This window comes from Stegodyphus dumicola, chromosome X1, assembly GCF_044657685.1.
Source record: "Stegodyphus dumicola isolate Sdum_Otavi_A_Nest chromosome X1, ASM4465768v1".
In the NCBI taxonomy this organism is placed as follows: Eukaryota; Metazoa; Arthropoda; class Arachnida; order Araneae; family Eresidae; genus Stegodyphus; species Stegodyphus dumicola.
This window is the reverse complement of record NC_140780.1, coordinates 93977540-94000866: the sequence shown is the minus strand read 5'-3', so window position 1 is coordinate 94000866 and position 23327 is coordinate 93977540. Positions and strand designations below refer to the sequence as shown.

Genomic DNA, 23327 nt, shown 5'->3' with positions numbered 1-23327 from the left:
AATGTAATAAGTCTAGTGAAATGCATAACCAGGAAAATGATGAGAAAAAAGAGAAAACAATTGATTCTTTGCATTCGCGTGCTACAAATGAAGTTTTCCTTCAGACTCTAGTTGTAAACATAGAGGGTAAGAATAAAAGGCGTAAAGTTAGATTAATGATTGATACGAGTAGCTCAAAAAGTTATGTTTTAAAGTCCACCACAGAAGAAATGGGTTTTGACTTGCAATGGGAGGAAGAATTTAGTCACTCTTTATTTGGTGGAACGAAAACTGAAATTTAAAAACATAAATGTTACAAGATTTATTTGAGTAGCCTTGATGGTAATTATTCATGTAAATTAGATGCTATGGATCATGATGTTATTTGTAATATTTCAAGCATAAGATATGGTTCTTGGATTCGCGAATTAGGAAATAAAAGAATACGCTTAACTGATACCCAAGAGAAATCCAGGCCCTATTGAAGTACTGTTAGGGGCAGACGTTGCAGGGAAGTTATTTAATGGAAAACGAGAAGAACTAGGAACAGGTTTAGTGGCTATAGAAACAAAATTGGGTTTGACTTTGATGGGTAAAGTGCCTCAATCCGAACATCAGCACAATGTAAATATGACTATAGTTTCTATGTTATCTCAAGAAGATCTGCCTATTTCATCATTGCAAGACTTAGAATTATTGGGTATCCGAGATCCTGTTGAACAAAAAACTAAAGAAGAGTCAAGAAGAGCTAGCTATTATGGTTCATTTCCAAGAAACAGTTCGTCAATTAGAAAATGGTAGATACGAGGTTGATATGCCTTGGAAGATTGAGCATGCAGTCTTATCTGACAATTTTGAGACTCGAATCTACTATGAAGAACTTGTAAAAAATCGGATATCGTGAAAAGTATCATGAAGTCTTTAATGAATGGCTGCAGGAAGGAGTGATTGAAGAAGTTCCCCAAAAGGAGTTGTCTTTACCCGTTGTTCATTACCTCCCACATCGTCCAGTCATTAAGGAAACATCCTCACTATCTTCCATGAAAATTAGACCCGTTTTTGATGCTTCGGCAAAGCTTCCTAATCAGCCATCTCTAAATGACTGTTTAGAGACTGGAATTAATTTGATTGAAACTATTCTCTCTATTCTAGCAAGATTTCACTTACATGAAATTGGTGTGATTTCATACATCAGAAGAGCTTTTTTACAGATATCTCTAAATGAAAGAGATCGGGATTTTTTTACGATTTCTTTGGTATGGTGATGATGGTAGAGTGAAGACATTTCGTCACACCCGTGTGGTATTTGGCATTACTTGTAGTCCATTTTGCTGATGGTGGTTATTGACCATCATTTATCCAAAGAATCGTGGGAAAAAAATATTCTGAATAATTTCTTAAAAAATTACAAGATAGTTTTTATGTTGATAATTGCATAACTAGTGTACAAAATAATGCCGAACTAGAAATATTCATCGAATCTGCAACTAATGTAATGAAAGAAGGAATGTTTGATCTCAGAGGATGGGAAAGTTCTGGAATTCCTGCATTTTCAGAAAGTACAACATCACCTGTATTAGGACTGATTTGGGACAAAGATTTAGATACCTTAGAAATAGACACCGAATCTTTGAAATTTGATGAAAGAGAAAAGGTAACTAAAAGGAAAATACTTTCACTAGTTAATCGAGAATTTGATCCCATAGGTTTCCTTGCACCTGTTATGATTCAGCCTAAGATTTTGCTGCAGGCCGCTTGGAAGAGCAAAGAATCATGGGATGATGAAGTGAATGATGAAATAAAGAAGAAATTTTTAAAATGGGAAAAACAACTGAAATACTTCAAAAATATAAAAATTCCAAGATGGTTAGGTGTGATGAAGGAATGCAATTTAAGTATTCATACTTTTGTCGATGCCAGTAAGACAGCTTATGTGGCATGCATTTTCTTAAGAAGTGAATCCAGTATGGGTTCTGTGACTGTTCAATTACTTCAAGCCAAATCACGAATAATTCCAACGAAGACTATTACTATACCACGTCTTGAATTAATGGCCGCTACCATACGTGCTAGGCTGTTTAGTTCTGTGAAGCAAGCTCTGAGACTTTCCAACGTCAAGACTTACTTTTGGACAGATTCTTCCACAGTTCTTGTGTGGATAACTCGTCGAGAACAGTGGTCGGTATTCGTTACAAACAGAATAAGTGAAATTAGAAAATTGACAACTCCGGAAGATTGGTTCCATATTTCAACTGACCAGAATCCAGCAGACATTTTATCAAGAGGTTGTGCAACTTCAGAAACTTCAGAAACGCAAGTGGTGGCAAGGGCCAGCCTGGTTGAAGAATTCGAAGGAGCAGTGGCCAAAGTCAGCTGTAAATACTAACGAGAAAGAAGTAGAGATGGAGAAACGAAAGTCAGTCATCTCTGCTAGTAACACAGAGCTAGAGTCAATTTCATTGCAGTTAGCCAGAAGATTCTCTAGATTTTCAAAGATGATTAGGGTTATGGCTTGGATACTGCATTTTCAACCAAAGGCCAAGGACTTAAGAAAATGTAAGTAACTTCAAAATGAAGAATTGTTAAATGCACAAAGGACTATTTTCCATGCAATACAAAAGGAATGTTACTCTAATCAAGAAACATGAAAAAATTTGAAAGGTCTTCTAATATTTGAAGATGAAGGAGGAATTTTACGATTAAAGTCCAGATTGATAAATGAGGAAGAAACGAAAGATTTTATTTCTCCAATAATTCTACCATCGAAACACCTGGCAGTGAGAAGATTTATAACCCAAGAACATACTGCTAACAAGCATGCTGGGACATCAACTCTACTGACTATTTTATGGGAAAGATTTTGGATAGTGAAAGGGAAAAGAACTGTTCGGAGTGTTATCAAAGAATGCTTATGTACATGTAAAAGGCAAAAGGTAAAACATCTTGAGGTACCTTTTCCGCCTCTTCCAAAAGACTGAACAGAAGTAGCAGCAGTTTTTCAAGTATCGGGTGTAGATATAGCTGGCCCTCTGTTGACTAAATCTAAACAAAAGGTGTGGATAGTACTTTTTACTTGCACCCTATTTAGAGCCGTCTATCTTGAGCTAATACCTTCACTGAGTACCACTTTATTGGAATTACTTTTGGTTTTGACTTTTACCCTTGCCTGCATGAATTACGAAACACGAATTGAATGATTGGAGAGTTAGGTTTGGAGGCAACTTCCCCTTGATAAGTCTGTCTCCTGCCTATCTACGGTCATTCACATATGCATTTTTTAAAAAAATTGTTTAATTTAATTTTAATTTATTAAATTAGTAGATTTATTTTCATGGATAGATTTTGCACTTGATTTGCTTATGCTTCTGAATTTAAATGATATTGTAGATTAGTTCGAGAATTAAATCTTTTACATGTTTGCACATTTTTTTAAAATTATTTTAAATTATTTTGGCTTTTTTTTTTTTTTTTTTTTTTAGAATTTAAATTTGCTTTTTTACTTTTATACGTATTTGTTAAGATATACAGGGTGTATTAGTACAGGTGACAGGTGAGAGCAGGGTCCGGACACTTGGCTGGCTTTCACTGACTATTTGGGTATCGTCCGAATCCCGCAACTGTACAGAAAAAGAATATTGCACACAGGGGCAGATGGTGGAAAACAGGGGTATTGCAAATTCCTACAATAACAATGCTTATTATACAATATAAAGATACTTACATCAAAAAGTGTTGTTACTATGTTGAATTACCACAACAGTTATACATCGTATTACATTATAAATTAATAATGCACTATTATAATAGTCGACGCAGGGAAGATAAATTAATACGCATAATAATAAAATTTCCTGAACTCTACAGAAATTGCAGAGCGGTATCAATGTGCATTGTATAACCTATAGCTATACATATTATACATTAATATACAGATAACATAAAGGTGCATTCGATATATTAATACACTATACATTAGGTGCATTAGTACAGCAGTGACAAACTTTCAAGAGAGATACAGTACACCTAGATGATGGGAAATCACATCGCAATGCATGGTTGGAAACACTTTCCTGATGCAATAGTGACGACACAAAAATCAAGGAAAAAAAAGACAGGAACAGGCTGAGAAAACATGTTTATTATTCAGAGTACAGCAACAATACTGGGAAGTCTTTGGCTGGTGTACATGACAGATGTCACAATGTAAACCAAAGTAATGGTGGTGCATGCACACATGCAGTTGTTGCTGCCGTTCTTGCTGTGAAGCTTCATTTCAGCTGCTGACAGAGTGGTAGTAGGATGGAATGCTACATGACCACTGAGCTCATTGATATGTATTTCCCAAATGGGGCCTGTGATTGCAATGGACAAGCTACACAGCGGTTGCACGCTCAATGTTAGCCCAGGAGGTAAACTCCCACTTGTGCCTTCTTTAAACACTTGCACTAGAGATTGACCAAGAGTTGATCCTTCTTCAGCGTGGACACACAGCAGCGTGAGCAAAGAGTAAGGATGCCAAGTAATGAGGAGACAGTGCTGAATCTGGTACAAAACAATCACGGAACCAGTATGTGGGTTATTGCCTGTCAGGTCAGGATTTCTCATACGACTGTCAGATCCTGCATACTAATGACATGCACACCTATCACATACAGCATGTGAAGTTAATGGGCAAGGCAAATTTCTTTCTCAATTGACCTTTGCATGCTGGTATGCTGAGATGTGAGCAAGAGATCCCCATTTCCCAAACACTGTTTTGTTCACCGAAGAGGCGACCTTCAAGCACGAAGAAATATTCAATTCACATAACACCCATGTGTGGTCAGAGGAGAACCTGTGCAGCCCAGGATTAGTTTTCCATAAATGTATGGACCGGCATCATAGGAGACCACCTAGTTGGGCCATACATGTTGCCCCGAAGCCTGATGGGTGCAAACTGTCTGCTCTTCCTTCAGGCATTGCCACAGCTGCTGGATGACACATATTTGCTGCTATCCGTTCTTTCCATGTGGTTTCACGATGATGGGGGTCCCCCGACATTACAGCATTGAAGTGCGTCTCCACCTGAATGCAACATATGGCCAACAGTAGATTGGTCAATGAGGTCCCGTGCATTGGCCTGTTCAATCTCCGGACTTCACCTGCCTTCATTACGTCTTCTGGCGGTATCTCAAGGCACTGGTGCAAGAAACTTCCATTAACAGTGCTGAAGAACTTACTGTATGCATCCTGGCAGCTGCTGGGGTCGTCCAGAACCTGCCCGGTATTTTTGCTAACATTCGCTTGTCAATGCTCCAGAGATGTTAGGCCTGCATCACGGCTTGGGGTCATAATTTCAAACACCTACTTTGATGAAGATCGTTGTCTGTTTTTTTCTTTGTTTTTGCCGTATTCGGAATAATAAAGATGTTTTCTCACCCCATTCATGTCCTTTCTTTCTTCATTTTTGTGTTGTCACAACCGTGCCAGGAAAGCGTTTCCGACCATGCATAGCTATGTGATTTCCCATCATCTAGGTGTACTCTGTCTCGCCTGAAAGTTTGTTACTGCTGTACTGATACACCCTGTATATTCAAAACTAAAGTAATTTTTTGATTGCTTTCAATGCTCATGAGAAAATAAAGAAGGTTGACAGGAAACTTGCTTTGTGAGTTAGTTATGTAAAACAAATTTTTCACCATAACTTTAGAATCATGGCCACTAGGGGCTGAGCAGTAACGACTCTGAGTACTGGTAATTTTGACCTGGGTTCAATTCTCTGTAAACTGGCTTGCTGCATGGGCGTTTTCATACTTTTCTTGGTGTACAATGATGATGCAACTTAGTTTCCCTTAGAAAATAATTCACGAAAGCATCCCTCCTCTTAAGCAAATAAATAACCCTAGCATGCTTTACCATAATCAAATAAGCCATATTAACCTTAGAATATCTTTTAGTTGAAAATCATATTCTTATTAGAAATGAATTACTTAGTGACATAGGTTTGCTTCTTGAAACTCTGAGATCCCATTATAACTTATTTTCTAAGTGGCAAGCGTACTGAATTCGATAAGAATACCAGACTTAAAATGAAATTCCATGCAGAAGACAAGGTTAATTTCTGAACCTTATTATTAGTAAAACTAGAATACAGCAATATGGTGATGATGGCACTTTCAAACATTCAGTCTGTTTCTACACAGTACTGGATCTAGCGGGGGGGGGGGCAAGCAGGGGTTCTTGCCCTGGGTGGCAACTTTTGAGGGCGGGAAATTCGAATATAACACTGGATCGTTTTGGTATGTTGTTCGCTAAAACAGCTCTCTAATTTTATTACAACGTTAAGAGTTTTAAAGCCAAGTTTAAAAACCTCTTTTAAGAAGATTTCTAATTAAATACTAAGAACCCTTTTAAAGGAACATGAGTTAAAATAAAGTTAAGTACAGCCGATTACAACTATAAATACAAGATCCGAAAGAGGCCAATAGAAGAATTCCAGGCGTCACTGATAGAATCAGACTGACCCTATCAGTAACACCTGGTGTCCCTATATCATTTGCTGTCTGGGCCACGTGTATTCAAATAGGAAATAGAATGATAGCTTGTTGAAAAAGGTCGCCTGGTTCCCATAGCAATGTCTGCTGGGAAATGGAGAAGCATTGTAACTTTTTTTTAAGAGCTAACCCAAAAAATTAACCTTGGGCCATCCTGGCCAAATGAAACAATTAAAATTAATATTCTTCAAGTTTATACAAGATACAGCCATTATGTCTTCAAGATGAAGCAAGGCATTTAGATCTTTTTGCAGTGAGTTGGAAACTTAGGCTCACCTTTGGCTTGACTCGGAACAGTGAACTTTGGCTTGACTCGGAACAGACTCGGCATTTTGGATTTTAAAGCTAGTGTTCATGCGATATAGGGCGTTGATATACAAATAATACAATTTTAAAGAAATGGACTGTACTAATTAATATTTTATTCGACAACTTTAATCACATGCGATGACTTACTACTAACAACAACAGCAATAAAAAAAAACTGAGCGAGCGTTTACATTGTTGCTGTAATGAACATCTGCGAGAAAAAATGATGTAATCTTAAAGTGAAATAGTCCCAATGACTGAACAGCTAGATTTATTATTTTTGTGTTTTTTTTTTAAATATGCTTGCTTTTAATAGCCCACACTACATTTAGCGAGGCGCGACCATTTATTTAGGACTGCTCAGTGTAATTATGTCAATTCTTAGTTATTCTTATTAAGGCAATTCATAGTGAATTTAATTTAGATTAAAAGAAACCATCTGCAAGCCACAGGGAAGAAAAGCGGAATGCAGAAAATGAGCCAAAGAATAAGGCCAAACAGAGAACACAAATTTCAGCTAAGATGAAAAAATAACTTCACGGAAGAAATAAACCGTCAGACCCTGCCGCAATTCCGATTATGCCGAGATTCTAGAGAGTATTAATATTTCTTGCAATTTCCATGACAAACATGACTGCATATATCAGCCCCAAACAATCTACAAATCAGCATTTAAAAGAACAACCTTTTTCATCGACATCAAACGAACAGCTGGAGGACATGAAACCATGATATAAAGATCTCTTCATTTAGATGGGGGTGGGCAGCAGAAAGACAAAAAACTAAAAATGTTTTATTTGTTGGATGCATGCAATTGGCTGGTCATAAAAAAAAATGAACGGTCACCAACAATCTTTCTTAAGCAGTCAATCAGTATTATTAGCCAGTAAAATCCGGTAAAACGTAAACCTCAATCCCATTGAACGTGATGGCAGACATTTGACATGTAATACAAAACATTAGTAAATAATGAAAAGCTTAGATCTTGGTTTACATATTCTAAAAACAAGAATGCAATTTTTTGTACACCCTGCAAGATTTATCAGAAACATGGTGCTATCGTTACACCATACAACAGGATTCATTAACTGGGAAAAACGTTTTATCAAGATTAACTGAGTGTGAAGCGTCTGGAATACACAGAGGTGCATGACTAAGTGGAAAATTTGAGTAAAACAAATGAAATCGTGTCAAGGCATTGATCATGATACTGAGCGGCTCATTCATACAGAGAAAGAAAAATGGAGAAAAATTCTATATAGTCATGGACACGGTACTATATCTTAATAAACTGCCGTTCTTTTCTTGGGTCTGATGAAATCCCAAGTAGCCTGTTTACAAAGTGTCCTCGACCAAGCGAAGGAAATTTTCTGAATTTAATCTCTCCACTTGTCAAATATAATTCAACTCTTAAGTACCAGTCAAAGCACCTATGTGTCTCATACAGAAAAAAAAAGAACCAAGTACTCAATACGTAAAAACATGTGGTGATGTGTGTGAGATAAAGGAAAATTTAATTGATTTCATAGAAGTTGGTGGAAAGATAGGAGAATGTATTTCTGAACGCATTGTAGAAAATTAGTGTCTTCATTGACACTTGGTGGTTTAGATATTGGACAACGTTGGTGTCAGTCTTACGACAACGGGTCTAATATGACTGACCCAATTCATTTCTGAAACAGTACAAGCTAGAATTACAGAAATGACTAAGCTGGAGGAATTTGTGCCATGTTTGGCTCACTCCTTGTATTTTGTCAGTATGCATTCTGCTTTTTCTTTCCCAGAAGCAGTTATCTGTTTGGAATTACTCAGAAAATATTTAGCTTTTTTGTCGGATGCACCACTCAATGGTATATTATGAAAAAATGTGCAAAGCACAACTTAAAAGGAAGCAGCCAGACGAGATGGTCGGAAAACTATGTGGCTGTGAAAGTGCTTCTAATGAATCTACCGAAAATATTCAAATATTTAATAGAAATTAAAAATTGATGTCTCTTGATGTGGAATCAAAGCACGAGGTAGGACATCTGGTACATGCTGTGAAAAATTTTAATTTATTATCAACCTGAAAATTTGAGCTAATATTTTCCCAGAATTCAATCGAGTAAATACAGAAATTCAAAAGGAATTCCTCTTTTGTGTTCTGTGTAGTTAACGAAAGATCTGACCCAAACTTAGAAATTATAAAAAAAATTAGAGAAAAATCCTATTGAATATTGGATACAAGAGTCTAAAATAGTAACCTAAAAAACTGCAGTTGAGTCTATTCTGAAAAAGAAAGAATTCCAAAGCACAAAAAGCAATCTGATGAACTATTTGAGGACGAATCACGAATATGTCAACCTGTTCAGATCGAAGTTTCAGCAAATTAAAATACATTAAAAAATATCTATGATCATCGGTGAGCCAGAAGCGTTTATCAAGTCTTGCGATTCTGGCAACCGAAAATCAAACTGCAGATCAAATTATGACGATTCCATGCATTTATTTGCAGAACAAAAGGCTTACAGAGTAAAATTTAAATTTACGTTACTAATTCCGTCATATTTTAATAGCGTTAAAGCAGGTAAGAACTTAAAATTACTTATGAAATAGGAAGTATGAAAAACATGGCAGGAAGCACGAATACTCTCAGTAATAGTCCATATTCTGTATACTTGATTCAGAATACTTCCTTTCGGCAATAGCCCATATTTTGTATGCAATAGTCCCATTAGTGGCTGAGCAATAAAAGCCGCTGAGTGGTCCAAGGGTCAAGTATAGGTGAATGGGCTGACTGTATGAGCATTTCCATGATTTTCCCCATGTGTAACATAGATACGAGCCAGTTTACCTTACAATATTTTTTCACGGGATATTCCTCCTTTTCCATACAGAGCCTAATGGCGAAACGCATAGTAATATAATCAGACAAATGTCCTCAGCAGTGGCTGAGTGATTAAGAAGATATATAATGGTAGTTCAACCTTGCCTGGGTTCAAACCCAGGCGAATGGGCTGGTTACATGGTTTGTTTTCGTGGATTCATGTGTAACGTGAATATGAGCCAGTTTCCTTTAAAAAGTTCCTCCACGAAAGCACCTCTCCTCTAAGCAGATACGAGTCCATATCCCTTAAAAAATTTTCCACAAGGCATTTCCCCTTTCCATGTAGTACCTAATGCCGAAACACATAGTAAATACTCAAACAAATGACCTGAGCAGTGGCCGAGTGATTAAGACCGCTGAATACTGGTAGTTCGACCTTGCCTGGGTTCAAACCCAGAAGAACGGGCTGGCTGCACGGTTTCTTTTCGTGGATTTCTTCATGTGTAATACAAATATGAGCCAGTTTCCTTTAAAAAGTTCCTCCATGAAAGCACCTCTCCTCTAAGCAGGTAGCTCTCCTGTCTTTGCCATATTCATATAATCTAACCCAACCTAAATTAACCTGTAATGAAATAATACGGAATAGTGAGAAGCTTAGGGGATGCCCGTTGTCCCTAGAACGGAAAACGAATGGTGGCGAGGACAGGAGGGTTAGAAGCACTCCGGATTAGAGTTAGGATTAGGCTTGAATATCAAAGTAAGCTCACCAGAAAGGCGATTCTCCTAGGAGGGGACGATTTTCTAATTATGTAATTTCAGTACGTATTTTTCCTTTATAGCAAAAAAAAAGGGGGCACGTAAAGAATTTAGTACAAAATGGAGCTTAGGTTTTTACCTCAAATGCTACTAATTTCTGTATTTATTAAAGAAATTAAAACTTTTTAGAGAAACTTAAAAGGATGATGGGTGAGGGCGGCAGTTTTAGCTTTTGCCCCACATCAGAAAAATCAGAGATCCATGACTGGTACTACATATCTGTGTGAGAAAAGGTTTTTCATCATTAACCCAAACAAAGTATCCAAATGAACTTAATGAATGTGCTGATCTCAGAGCTTAGGCTTGTCAGCATACATCCATACACAGAACAATTGTGCAAGAACTGGAAAGCTCACCTAACTATCTGTACCAACACTTAATTTTTTCCACAAGGCATTCCCCCCTTTCCATGCAGTGCCTAATGCCGAAACACATAGTAAATACTCAAACAAATGACCTGAGCAGTGGCCGAGTGATTAAGACCGCTGAATACTGGTAGTTCGACCTTGCCTGGGTTCAAACCCAGAAGAACGGGCTGGCTGCACAGTTTCTTTTCGTAGATTTCTTCATGTGTAATGCAAATACGAGCCAGTTTCCTTTAAAAAGTTCCTCCACGAAAGCACCTCTCCTCTAAGCAGGTAGCTCTCCTGTCTTTGCCATATTCATATAATATAACCCAACCTAAATTAACCTGTAATGAAATAATACGGAATAGTGAGAAGCTTAGGGGATGCCCGTTGTCCCTAGAACGGTAAACGAATGGTGGCGAGGACAGGAGGGTTAGAAGCACTCCAGATTAGAGTTAGGATTAGGCTTGAATATCAAAGTAAGCTCACCAGAAAGGCGATTCTCCTAGGAGGGGACGATTTTCTAATTATGTAATTTCAGTACGTATTTTTCCTTTATAGCAAAAAAAAGGGGGCACGTAAAGAATTTAGTACAAAATGGAGCTTAGGTTTTTACCTCAAATGCTACTAATTTCTGTATTTATTAAAGAAATTAAAACTTTTTAGAGAAACTTAAAAGGATGATGGGTGAGGGCGGCAGTTTTAGCTTTTGCCCCACATCAGAAAAATCAGAGATCCATGACTGGTACTACATATCTGTGTGAGAAAAGGTTTTTCATCATTAACCCAAACAAAGTATCCAAATGAACTTAATGAATGTGCTGATCTCAGAGCTTAGGCTTGTCAGCATACATCCATACACAGAGCAATTGTGCAAGAACTGGAAAGCTCACCTAACTTCTTAATATCTGTACCAACACTTATTTTTTTGTTAATAAAATGAAGATTATTCAAGCTCTAATAGGCTTGAATTATTGAAAATGAACATAAATTTTCTACTATTAAGTAAATACCAATAACAACTTAAATGAATTTTAATTAGTTGCACTTTGAAAACGTAAGTCTATTGGTAGTAACATATGCTAAAAAACTGCTTTTGATGGGGGAACAAGACACATTTGTATTCATAAAAGTGGTCCCCATTTGAAAAATGCTTGAGAAACACTCTTAAGGTCATTAAAAAGATTACAACTTAAAATTTTTTTGGCATATATAAACTAAATATATTTTTAAATTAAATTATTTACATACGTTATTACCATTACTTTACAAAATAAATTTTAATGTATTCAGCAAATTACTGTTACTCAGTAATACTTCTTAAGAAAATAAAGAACCTGGTAAAATATAATATGAATGCACATAAGAAAACTATAACATCTTAAATTTTCAGTAAACATTTGGTAACAAAACGACTAGACCTCTTATACTATTATTTTCCCTCCAAGAAGTTTTAGTCCATATCAGAAATACGATACAATACAGTTATAAATTTTAACAAAGAATATAACATTTTTCACTGTATGAATCATACTAATAATCATTACTACTTCATTGATGACCAATAGACTTAATAACTGTATTTTAGTTATATTGCTGCCTATGCTGTTAGAATTGCTGTCTACGCAACAGAAGAATAAATTGGCACAGACAGTTAAAATAAAATTTAAAAAAATTAAACAAAATATTTTAAATCAACAAGCTAAAATCATGCTTAAATTAAAATAAGAGCTTTCACAAACGATCCATCTGCTTCGTGATCCAGCTGATGCGTCATTTGCGAAAGCTCCTACTTTTTTTTAATGTGATTTTAGCAAAATATTTTATTTCATTTTTAACATTTATCCTGTTGTCATTTGACATTCTACGTGACAAAAGATAAATACAAGAACTCAACAGCTTGTGTAAATTTTTCAGTATGTTGAAGTTAGCACAATCTAGAAGAAAAGCTATATTGACAAAATCTCAAGAATAGTTCTACATGCTTCATAAAATCAGAATTTTAGAAATTTTTCATACACATTAACTAAAACATGTTTGAAACTAAATTATTTACACTTATTATTTATTTATTTATTTCAACTAATTTTAACAGGTTTAGGATCATTATTGTTATAAAGTAACATGTGGAAAAATAGAGAACTTGTTAAAAAAATAACATGAAATCATATGAGAAAAATTAATAAACACCATTAGCTACATTCTTATACTAATGGTTTATTTAAATTAACATCTACAAAGTGATTTTTATTAAACAGATATACTACAGCTAAAAATTTCAGAATGTCTATTAGAATAAAATATATACACAGTACAAAGTCCAAGATCCGAGACTTCAGTAATACTGGATTTGGCATTTTTCCAGATATTAGATCATTGGTTTAAATTTAATAAGATAGCATGCAGAAATTATAAAATTAAAAATATGAAATTAAAAATATGAAATATAAAAATATGAAATTAATTTATGAAATAATGAATACAAAAAAGCTTAATATTTGTTTACTTTATTAAACATTTCTTTCAATGTAAGTTGTTTAATTTTTTGTGCTAATATTTTCTCCTTTTTTTCTATAGACAGATATAATTTCTTGCTCAGTTACAATTTTCCACTGTTCAAGTCCTGTAATTGCTGTATCGAGAATTTCGACTAACTTGTGAATAGAAATTTTTCCATTCCCTCTCTGTCACTTTCTTCACTATCTGTAACAGCATTTTCAGGGTCTAGAACCATACTACAGATTATGTCATTCGTTAATTGACTGATGATTTGGATATTGTTATCACAATGAAAAATTGCTGTATCGAGAATTCCGACTAACATCGCAATTCATTAACTGGAAAATTTCACCTTTGGTCTGCGATATCCTAAAACCTTCAAATTCATGGCTATAATTTTCCTCATCCTCATGATGATTTAAAGTAGCTTGCCGTAAATTATGCCAAACATCTTTAAAGTATCTGAAGACACATCCTCCCACAATCTTGCGATGCTCCACACAGCAGATGTTTCGCTAAAGTATTTCAAAAATTCTTGAATAGTCGTGCTATTATTCAAGAAATTTAACAGATACTTTAAAAATGCTACTTTATATTTGCTTTTCAGCATGCATACTCTTCCGATATCTATAGGCTGAATGATGGACGTACAATTTGTAGAAAATAATAATACGGATACAGTATCTTTCAGTACAACTTTAAGTGAAGTATGAGCCATACTACAATCAGGTCAGTTCTGGCATCATCAAGTAAACCAACCAAATTCAAATGTTGCTGAGCCTTGGGTATGAAATGATTTTCAAACGAATTGCTCAATAATGCTTGCGTCATCCATGCTCTTTTTACCTGCACAATATATAATGGGAAAATTGTTACTCAAGTGCTCAAGGTCATGTATTCTTTACAATTATGAAAAGTTTACACATGCCAAAATTGTTAGTCTCGCCTTGGAATCTTTGACACCAGTTGAAGACTTTTCTGTAGAGGTTGCCAAGGTAAATATTGCCAGAAGAGACCAGTTTCTTCAGCATAGTAAATTTGTTCTGGAGATAACGTTTCACTATTAGCTAGTTAAATAAATTCATCTGTAAATAGTTCAGCAGTTTCAGTATCAGCTATTATGAGATTGGTGTTGAAAGACACATAGTTCCACTAAATTTTGTCTTGTTCTATTGTGCACCGAGACAATTAATCCTGAATTGCATTATTTTAGTTATTTATTATACTTAAGTTTATTTCTTACACATATTTAAGGCTTACACGAGTCCTGAATAAATAAATTCCCACATATACTTATTGAGGGCTTGCACTAGATATCTTACAGCCTGATGCAGTCCCTGAGGGTCCTAAATTCTGCTACCAAGCACCTCCCCAAGTTCTGAAATTTTGCCACCCCTAAATTCTGGGTCCCAGTGCTTTCCCTCAATTCTAAAAATTTTGTCATCTCTTAATTTTGTTGCTCGTTGCTTCTCTAAATTCCAAATATTTTGTCTAAATTCTGCCACCTGGTGTGGCCATACAAGCTCTGGTGCCGATTCTGGGTTTATGTGAATAACTAATCAATTACTCTTAATTCAAATAGCACTAACTGTAATCTTTTAGCCTATGAGTATCATTAAAAAAATCTACTTTTAACATATGGAAAGAAATTTTTGCTAAAATTTTTTGTCTACATTTCTTAGCGCACTTAACTTAAATCTGTAATCATCACCAAGTGCAATGTCAACATAAAAGGTTGCCATACTATTTGTTATAATAATATAAAAAAAAAACTGCTTAGGCATCACTCCATAAGTTGTTACTCAAGTTGTCATGTGCTGATAAGCAAAATATAATAAATGATGTGGCAAGTTGGCGTCAGGAATATAAAGTATTAGTTGATGTAAAATCAACAGTGTTTCTACGTAGAATGTTTCAGCTTGAGATGCATGCCAAGTAGATACACAGCTACAGAGTAAAATTACTGATCACACGAATTTATGCTAAAATGTAATGAGTAATGAGGTATGTGAAATTAAGAATCAGGATTCTGTGCATGCTTTATTATGAGGGAAAATCAAATGTGCATGCGTGAAGCATGCCAAAAAAAAAATTCTTGGTGGCTTTAATGTCCGGATTTTAGATCATTACAGATATTGGACGTTCCGGATCTCAGACTTTGTACTGTATAACTGACATGATATGAAATGATTCGGAACTTGGTGGTGGCATAATAGATGCGTAGCATAGAAACCTAGCAAGGTAGACATGGCCAGATTTCAAGATAATTTTATTATTAAGAAAAGCAATTCCGGATCTGCGATATTTGGTTCACATACAGACAAGTCTTATGTTTCCTACATTTTTGTTAGCTCAGCACATAGTCCATGAACAATGAAGGTAACTGCAGAGCGTCTGGCCAGGAGGAAAGTGCAAGCAAAAAGTGATGCAGCAATTCAGAGGAAGAAGGAAGGGAGTCAAAAATTTTAGTTCAACTTAAAATGTTTTGATACATAATTTAGTGATTGGGCAAGAGGTATCTGCATTAAACGTTACATAGGATTGCATGATTAATTTGAATCATGCAGTATAGACACAGCACTATTTTTAAGATAGAGGAAGTCTTCAAATTAAATAAAAAATAAAAGACGTTATAACCAATTAAAATTAGAAGTTTGCTTATGTATTCTTTAGCTTACATATAGATATTACATATATAATAAATATACATACATATATTTAGATGGATATAGATAATAAATATATATTCATATATTTAGATAAATTATGGAACTTAATTAGAAATCTGGAGAGATTTAATTTATAACAGCAATAAAAATATTTTACTACACCTTTAATAATACACAGTATTCATGTTTTCATTTTTAAATAATACATAATCTAAATACATTATTGTCTCTACACATACCAGCATCTTTGAAACTTCCTTTTCTTTCTTCCAAAAAAGGAAAATTTTCATTTTCTCTATAAAATTTTTCATGGTTTATGATTACCGCAATGCCACATGGAGAGCTAGAAGTTGGTTGCTTAATTGGATAAAACTCCACTTTCATTTTTTCTGAAGAAATTATGGAACTTAATTAGAAATCTGGAAAGATTTAATTTATAACAGCAATAAAAATATTTTACTACACCTTTAATAATATACAGTATTCAAGTTTTCATTTTTAAATAATACAAATAAATATCATATTAAAGTAATAAAACTCAATTCAATGCAACATACTGTACTAATGGTATTTAAGTGCATAAACTCTGTATACATAACTTCAAACATGTATATACTGGCCTCGAAAATTTAAGCACATAATCCAAATTAGCAATTTTTAAAAGCATACTGAATTTGAATAGCAGGTAATTGCAGTGTATGCAGATGACAGTTGCACATCAAATATCATATGTCAAGATTGACTGTCTGAATATATGCTAATCAGGCTGTCATTGAAGATGCCAGCATATTGAAGGGCTTGAAGAGGTTTCTTTAAATGCAGATACAACATGTTTACAACTTTCAAAGGATAACTTTTGATGATATTTGTGTTTCTATGGCTGAAAGATGACAAATGGCAGATAGCGACCACTGGCATTCTGTAGGGTACATTGAAGCAGGACAGTCAAGCAAAAATGTCGCTCTTCTCTTCAATTCCAGACAAGAAAAACAGTTGTCCAGAGATCTATGCTGGGTTAACCAAAGATTACCACCCCTTCTGAAGATTGGTATATTGCTGTAGTAGCAAAGCAGAATCAACAAGCAGGCTCCATAAGTGTTACATCTATGGTTACAGTGTCATTTAGTAAGACAACATCTGCCTGTATTGTATGCCAAAGGCTTCACAGGACAGGACTGTACACTCGAGTAACAAGTGTTTGTGTTCCACTAACCGCCCAATCCCGAGAGATGAGATTAAAATGTCATCGTCAAATTTTCAATTTAACTATTGCACTGGCTCAATGTCCTTTTCATGGACAGGTCCAGAAATTTTTCTGAAACTAGATAAGTGTGTTAGGGTCTGAAGACACACTTATGTGCATGTGACACATAATGGCACACTTATGTGCCCTTGACATAAAGCAATGAAATCAGGCCATGAACATTACACATTAACAAGAGTCAGCATCATGTTGTTAGCTGGAATTTTGATCCAAATGTATATCTGTAAAGAAGGTTTTGTAATGGCTGTGTAGTAATGGGATAAAGTCCTACACCCAATTGTGAGACTCCATGCTGCAGCAGTTGGTCCTGATTTCTGTCTCATGGACAAAAACACCCATATCCACCAAGCCAACATTATTAACAAGTACATCTCGGCATGTTTATCTCCTTCAGACAATTGGAACTGCCCTAAGACAGAAGTGGCCATTACTGGCATCTGTGATGACTGATTACATCACTGAAAGCATGGGCAGTTTGCTGTAAAGGTTGTATGAAGGTCCAAAGTGGTGATGTATCTTCAATTAATGTAATATTTGTTTGTTTCTTTTAGCTTTAAACATAAATTTGATGAATTTATCAAAGATTACAACTCCGAAAAGTAGAATCACCTTATGAAACATAAGACTAAAACAATTTGCAAAATTGCAAAAGACCTCAGAAATGACAGCATAAATCAAATTAAAAGTAAAACAATCAAATTGTTCAATTAGAAGAAGAAATTGCAAATCTATTTCCTGAAGTTTTAGAAGAAACTTTCACTCCAAAACCCAGCACCAATATTGAATACCTCCATGTTATAGAAAAAATTTCTCAGATGATGCACAAAACTGATATTATTTAATTATCCTCTCCTAGACAAATCAGAAAAATTATCCACAAGATGCATATTAGGAAAGCACATGGATTTGATCAAATTTCAAAAAGTCATAAAAGAAATTCCTAGAGAATATATCATTCTTATTGACAATATTATCAATGCTTGCATTTTCAGCAACGGAAGTATGATGTTATTAATTGTTCCTGTTACCATGAAAAAGTATTTGAACATATATTCCAAAACAGATTATTAATATCTCAAGCAATAACATCTTAAAAAAATCAATTTAGTTTCTGTAAAAAACACACTACTACAATTCAAACTCTAAATGTCATTGGAACAATAGCTGATGCTTTGGCAGTTGCTCCATGGTTCTCAGACATTAAAAAAGCTTTTGATAAAATCTGGCTTAGAGGTCTCCTCTACAGATTAACCCTCTCGCTGTGCATCCCGCGATTTCCACAGGCAACTTAAAAGTAGCAAAATTTGCGCAACCTGCGATATTGCGGGGATGAACTTTTGCAATCTATTCGACTGTGCAATCCGCTCTTTCCCCGTTCAAAATTTCCTTTTGGCTTTTCTGTGATGTTAAATTGTTTATTTAGATGTGGGCTAACAGATGGCGATAGCTGTCCACATTTCTGCCAAATACACAAGAATACATGATATAGCATTTTGCACATGCTTTTCAGAGTTCAAAGATGTCTGGCAGGAAGCATTTCGCGAGTGATATAACCTATATACTTCACGATATTTCCGACACTTATTTCAAATATATTGAAGATTTTTTTTTTTTAGTGGCAGATTGTGAACAATTACAAATATAGCCCAGTCCATTAATCTATACAAGGCCAGATGTGGTGGTCTCTTTATTATGGAGGCACTTAATAGGTGGGCCACCATCGCCTTTCCTGTGAATGGATGGACAATTGCAACCATGCCTTCTTCAGGATTCAAACACCAGGCCCTTCGGCATCGCAGTCAGCTTCCCTGACCACTATACCAACTGGGCAGTTGTATATTGAAGATAGTTATAGCGAAACTGTTGAACATTTCTCGGATTACTCTGCAGATAGTGATGAATCTGAAAATTCTGTTTCTATTGAAAACAGTTCGACAGTGGTGCAAAATTGATATGCAAAATATTACATTATGTAAATATTTTCATTATACCTTTGTATTTTATAAAATAAATCATAATTTAAACAATATTAATTTTCAAAATCTTTTTATATCATTATTCTTCAATTTCAGTATTCTGACAACCTTTTGCTATGATCTAATTATATATTGAAAAAAAAAAAACTCTTTCACAAAAAATTTTTGCATATATTTTAAAGCCAAAATAGATGTAGATTCGAAATATGTAATAAAAAATATGCAATTTTTTAACCTATTTTGTTGGAAAAAAGTATGCAGTGCACCTTCCTATCAACATCAAATTAATCAAGTCATACCTACATAACAGGTATGACTTTGGTCAAAAACAGGGATACTATCCCCAGAAAGAAAAGAATACACATGGCGTTCTACAAGGCTTAGTCTCTTGCAACTATACTTTTCAGTTTATAAGTCAACAACATGCCTGAACTGTTTAATAGCAAAATATGCATATGACACTGTTATACTCTCTCTCTTGAAATCCACAACTTTCAATTGATAGCCTCCACTTCATTATTAATATTATAGCGTTTTGGCATATGGAACTTTGAAGGATTAAATTAAATGTTGCTAAATATTGGATAATACCTTTTAGAAGATATAAAAAATCCCATCCAGTCAACACTGATATTAAAATTAATGAGCAACAAATACCCATAGTTATTTCTACCAAATATATTGGAGTTATCTTGGTTCATGAATTAAAATTTAAAGAACATGTGGACTATGCTCTCAAGAAAACCAATAAAGCTTATATTTCAATCTGCAGCGGCAGCGCCAAACAGGCGATACGGACTTAAAAACTGTACAGAAAAGTGCCAATTGGCGAAACAGTAAACCTGTTTGGCGAACCTACAGGCTGACGGGGAGAGAAGAACTTTCCCCGGCAGTCAAGTGGAACTACTTCAACAAATGTGTGCGTCTGTTTTTCCGAGATATGTGAACTTGTGTACTCGCATCTGTACTGTGCTCTGAATTTCTTAAGCCGTTATAATGTACCCGACAACTGTTACTTTTCCTTATTAAATTTGATTATTAATTGTAACATGTCTATCTTAACTAAGATTTCGGCTTTCCTAGTTAATGTTAGGGATATTTTCTTATGCATGTGTTACTCACATGTACATCAAATCTATAGTCTCATATGCAGGAAATCACAACTGGATTTTAAAAAAAAGCTGTACCGTACCTTATCTTACTGAGACCAATTAATTCTGTTTTATGCAGTCCTTGTCTGGGTGACTGCCCCCAAAAGTCACAGAATGAAAACCTGTTGTTCTAGAAACAAAATATTAAGGACCATCACCAAAGCACCATGATTTTTCAGAAACTGAAAAATTCACGAGGATTTAAAACTGAACATGTAGTGAACCATATTTTGATTACATTCCATAATTTCTTTGAAAGGATTCAAAATTCAAGGATCATATTTAAAGCTTTGCAAACTACAACCAACTACTGAGCATCTTTTAAAAGGCTAAGAACTATGCATCATAATAGCAGCATTGATTTATTGTGAACTCTTCAGTTTAAATTACTTCACCTCAAAAGATGGAGCCACATGTTTAAATGTATTTCTCCCACTCAGTTTTGTTTACTCTCTGTTTTGCAAAGCTACCGTCTCATTTGTAACTACTGTATTGTGTTATCCTCATTTCACGCTGTGTTGAGAGACAGATGATTCTGATGCTTTATCTGAATTTATATTTGCCTTTTCCTCGTTGTGCAGTATATACTGTAATATAATATGCAAACTAATCTGCAAGTACTGCCATTTTATGACTCTCTATATCTTATGTGCATCTGATCATGTCATTTTTGCATACATACGATGAGCATACTGCACCTATGCTATGTATTTACACCCAGTGCTTTAACTGTGCCTTAGCCTGGCTCCAGTACTTCTATATTTCTGAGGTAAATTGTAATTCTAGTTGGAGTGCAATGGAGCCTTAAAGGCTCCAGCAAGCACTTCCTTTTACATAGATGAAATACAGCAGACAAATTTTATTTTAACAATAAACATGCCTTAACCCTCTCACTGTCTACTTTTTTCTTTTCAAAATAGGTTAAAAAATTGCATATTTTTATTACCTATTTTAAATCTACATATATTTTAGAGTTAAAATGTACAAAAATTTTTTGTAAAAGAGTTTTTTTATTTTTTTTTTTTTTCTCAATATAGAATTATATCATAGAAAAAGGTTGTCAGAATACCGAAATTGAAGAATAATGATATAAAAGGAAAATTTTGAAAATTAATATTGGTTAAATTATGATTTACTTTTTAAAATACAAAGGTAAAACATGTATACTAATGAAAATATTTGCATAATGTAATAGTTTGCATATCCATTTTGCACCACTGTCGAACGTTTTCAATAGAAACCGAATTTTCGGATTCATCGCTATCTGCACAGGAATCTGAGAAATTTTCATCAGTTTCGCTATAACTATCTTCAATATACTACCGCCCAGTCTGTATAGTGGTCAGGGAAGCTGACTGTGATGCCGAAGGGCCTGGTGTTTGAATCCTGGAGAAGGCATGGTTGCAATTGTCCGTCCTTTCACAGGAAAGACGATGGTGGCCCACCTATTAAGTGCCTCCATAATAAAGAGACCACCACATCTGGCCTTGTATAGCTTAATGGACTGGGCTACATTTATAATTATTCACAATCTGCCACTGGAAAAAAAAAATCTTCAATATACTTGAAATAAGTGTCGGAAATATCGTGAAGTATATAGGTTATATCACTCGCGAAATGCTTCCTGCCAGACATCTTTGAACTCTGAAAAGCATGTGCAAAATGCTATATCATGGATTCTTGTATGTTTGACAGAAATGTGGACAGCTATCGCCATCTGTTAGCCCACATCTAAATAAACAATTAAACATCACAGAAAAGCCGAAAGGAAACCTTGAACGGGGAAAGAGCGGGATGCACAGTTAAATAGATGGCAAAAATTCATCCGCACGGAAATCGTAGGTTTTGCAAATTTTGTTACTTTTACATTGCCCGTGGAAATGTGGGATGCGCAGCAACAGGGTTAAAAATCAATTCTAACTTCTGAATGCATGCCTGTCTTTCCTTAAGGAACAAACACTTTGAAGGAGGTTGAAAGTTTTAAAGTAAGAAGCCGCCCAGATGGTATACTGGTTAGGGAAGCCTGACTGCGATACCATAGGGCCCGGGTTTGAATCTTGGCGAAGACATGGATTTAAAATTGTCTGTCCCTTCATAATAGGTAATGGTGGTCGCCTTTTGTGTGCCTGCATAATAAAATGGCTATCACTTTTGGCCTTAGTAGTGGCCAATGCCGTTATAGGCAAGTGCCAGCCATTTGTAAAAAAAAGTTTTAAAGTAAAACTTTTAAGAAAACAACCCCCCCCCCCACTGCCATGTCAGAGGCTTGTTCGCCAGATAATGGAATGAATTCATGAGAGAAGGTAAAATTTTTGTTTCCAAAAGTACTGACAGTTATTACATTTCAGTCGTGCAAGTCTAGTGCTAATGACCTCCCACTGCAGACATTTGAACTATGTAACTAAATGCAGAGGATCAAAACTGGTAACGTGCATTTGTTCTTACGTTGTTACTGGATCGGATTCGGGGGGGATTGCTTGACAGTTAGTTATATATCCGCAGTGCACCAGGGTCAGAAAACACTCGACTCTCCTTTTCCTGTTTTCGAAGCTACACTTCTCTGTTAAAATTTCCTTCCACACTGTCATACTGTTTCTGGTATTATCTCTATTCTCATTAGTGATGCTTTAGTCATTTTACATTTTTCCACAGGTGTGCTGCAGAAACACTAGCTTTTGTTTCTTGAAATACAGATGGTGAACAAAATAATGTGAACACCCGTGAAAAAGTATGACGTATTTCACACCTGCAACAGAAATCTGCCACCTAGTGAGCATGAAGAGGAAGGCATCAGTCTCTCAACAGCGGTCACCTGCATTGCATGGACCCCACAGCAGTGGCAACAGGTAATATGGTCAGATGAATCGTTATTCACCCTATTTCAGACGACCGGACATGTTTATGTCTAGAGAACGCCCAAAGAAGCGTTTCATCCTGACTGCCTCTTGCCGACTGTGAAGCATTGGGAGCGACAGGTT

The 23327-nt window shown here is 35.3% G+C and overlaps 1 protein-coding gene across 2 annotated transcripts in view; it reads right to left on the bottom strand.

Annotated features, from left to right (window-relative positions):
- LOC118205802 (caspase-3-like) overlaps nucleotides 1-23327 on the bottom strand; it is a 94531-nt gene that overhangs the window by 49366 nt on the left and 21838 nt on the right. For both annotated transcript variants that reach the window (XM_035378085.2, XM_035378084.2), the window contains exon 4: nucleotides 16198-16347. In XM_035378085.2, the coding sequence (XP_035233976.1) occupies nucleotides 16198-16347 (150 nt within the window). The remainder of the gene's footprint in view (nucleotides 1-16197; nucleotides 16348-23327) is intronic.